This window comes from Puntigrus tetrazona, chromosome 8 (genome assembly GCF_018831695.1).
Source record: "Puntigrus tetrazona isolate hp1 chromosome 8, ASM1883169v1, whole genome shotgun sequence".
Lineage (NCBI taxonomy): Eukaryota > Metazoa > Chordata > Actinopteri > Cypriniformes > Cyprinidae > Puntigrus > Puntigrus tetrazona.
The window spans coordinates 22063025-22064122 of NC_056706.1; the positions used below are offsets into that span (position 1 = coordinate 22063025).

Below are 1098 nucleotides of genomic sequence, written 5' to 3' on the forward strand. Positions count from 1 at the left end.
CTATGTGTGGAGTTTGGACCAATCATATGTGACAGTGGGAGGGGCCAGAGGAATATGAAGCTGGTGTTCATTTACCCATAGTAGCTAGAGAGGGCGGACAGGGCCAGTACTCGGTCTCTATCTTCGAAGGCAGGTTGGGGTCAGGCGGCTGGGCTGCTGGGAACTTGGAGGACTCGATGATGACATCGTGTTTACTGTGAGACGTTCCCGTCTGTCCGTCTGAGGACAAAGACAAACATCAACACACGTGACCGGGTTCAGCTTTCAATACAACCTGAAAAGCCAATAATCTCACATCTAGGTGACTGGCTAACTAGAAAACTGTATATATTGAAGCAGAAATACCGTGTTTGTAAATCGGTGGCTTCTTGTAGATGTTGATGCCACTGTCTGAAACGTAAAAGCACGTGCAGAGTTACAGCTCCCACACGTTGGAGTGATTGAGAGAGGTGGTATTGTGCTGTGAAGTACCGGGTCTGTGGAAGTGCTGCATGGGCCCTTTGGAAGCGGGGCTGATTTTGCGGAGCTGCACCGTGGAGCCCATGTTGGAGCCTCCTGGAGAGCCCTGCTCTGACCACTCCTTGGGCTCTTTTGAAGCAAATATCTGAAAGAACGGGCCAACCGCACGAACCTTCTATTATGCTGACGACGAAGCACTTGATTATGATGACATAAATTTATGTTTGAAATCCTGATCTAGAGTGGGCATAATTTAAACACTCAGCGTGTTGCCTGAAGCCAGACCTTCATATTTCACCGCCTGCATCAATAATATGACGATGCAAACTCATGCCTCGCTGTAGAATACGCTAAGGGCGGTCAGAAGCACAGAATGCCGTTTGATTCCACCGTTCAGTTTTCTAGTTAGTTTAAATGAAGGTAAGTAAGAATGTGCAACAATATAATTCAGGCTGATACATATATGCTGCAATAGTATGAATTTAGATTCATATTAAATAATACTAGAATACTACAATATAATGTTGCAATGAATTGTATTAAGTGTGATGAATTCAAAATAAATGCAAAATAAGGTCAAGATGCATAAATATTTTCATGTATTGCCAATAACCAATATATGGCCAATATAAAATATAT

General features: G+C 43.4%; 1 protein-coding gene across 1 annotated transcript in view; it reads right to left on the reverse strand.

Annotated features, from left to right (window-relative positions):
- LOC122350973 (dematin-like) overlaps nucleotides 1-1098 on the reverse strand; it is a 7315-nt gene that overhangs the window by 3010 nt on the left and 3207 nt on the right. The window contains exons 7-9 of the mRNA XM_043247763.1: nucleotides 472-586; nucleotides 346-390; nucleotides 76-219 (exon numbers count right to left, since the gene is read on the reverse strand). Coding sequence (XP_043103698.1) covers nucleotides 76-219; nucleotides 346-390; nucleotides 472-586 — 304 coding nt within the window. The remainder of the gene's footprint in view (nucleotides 1-75; nucleotides 220-345; nucleotides 391-471; nucleotides 587-1098) is intronic.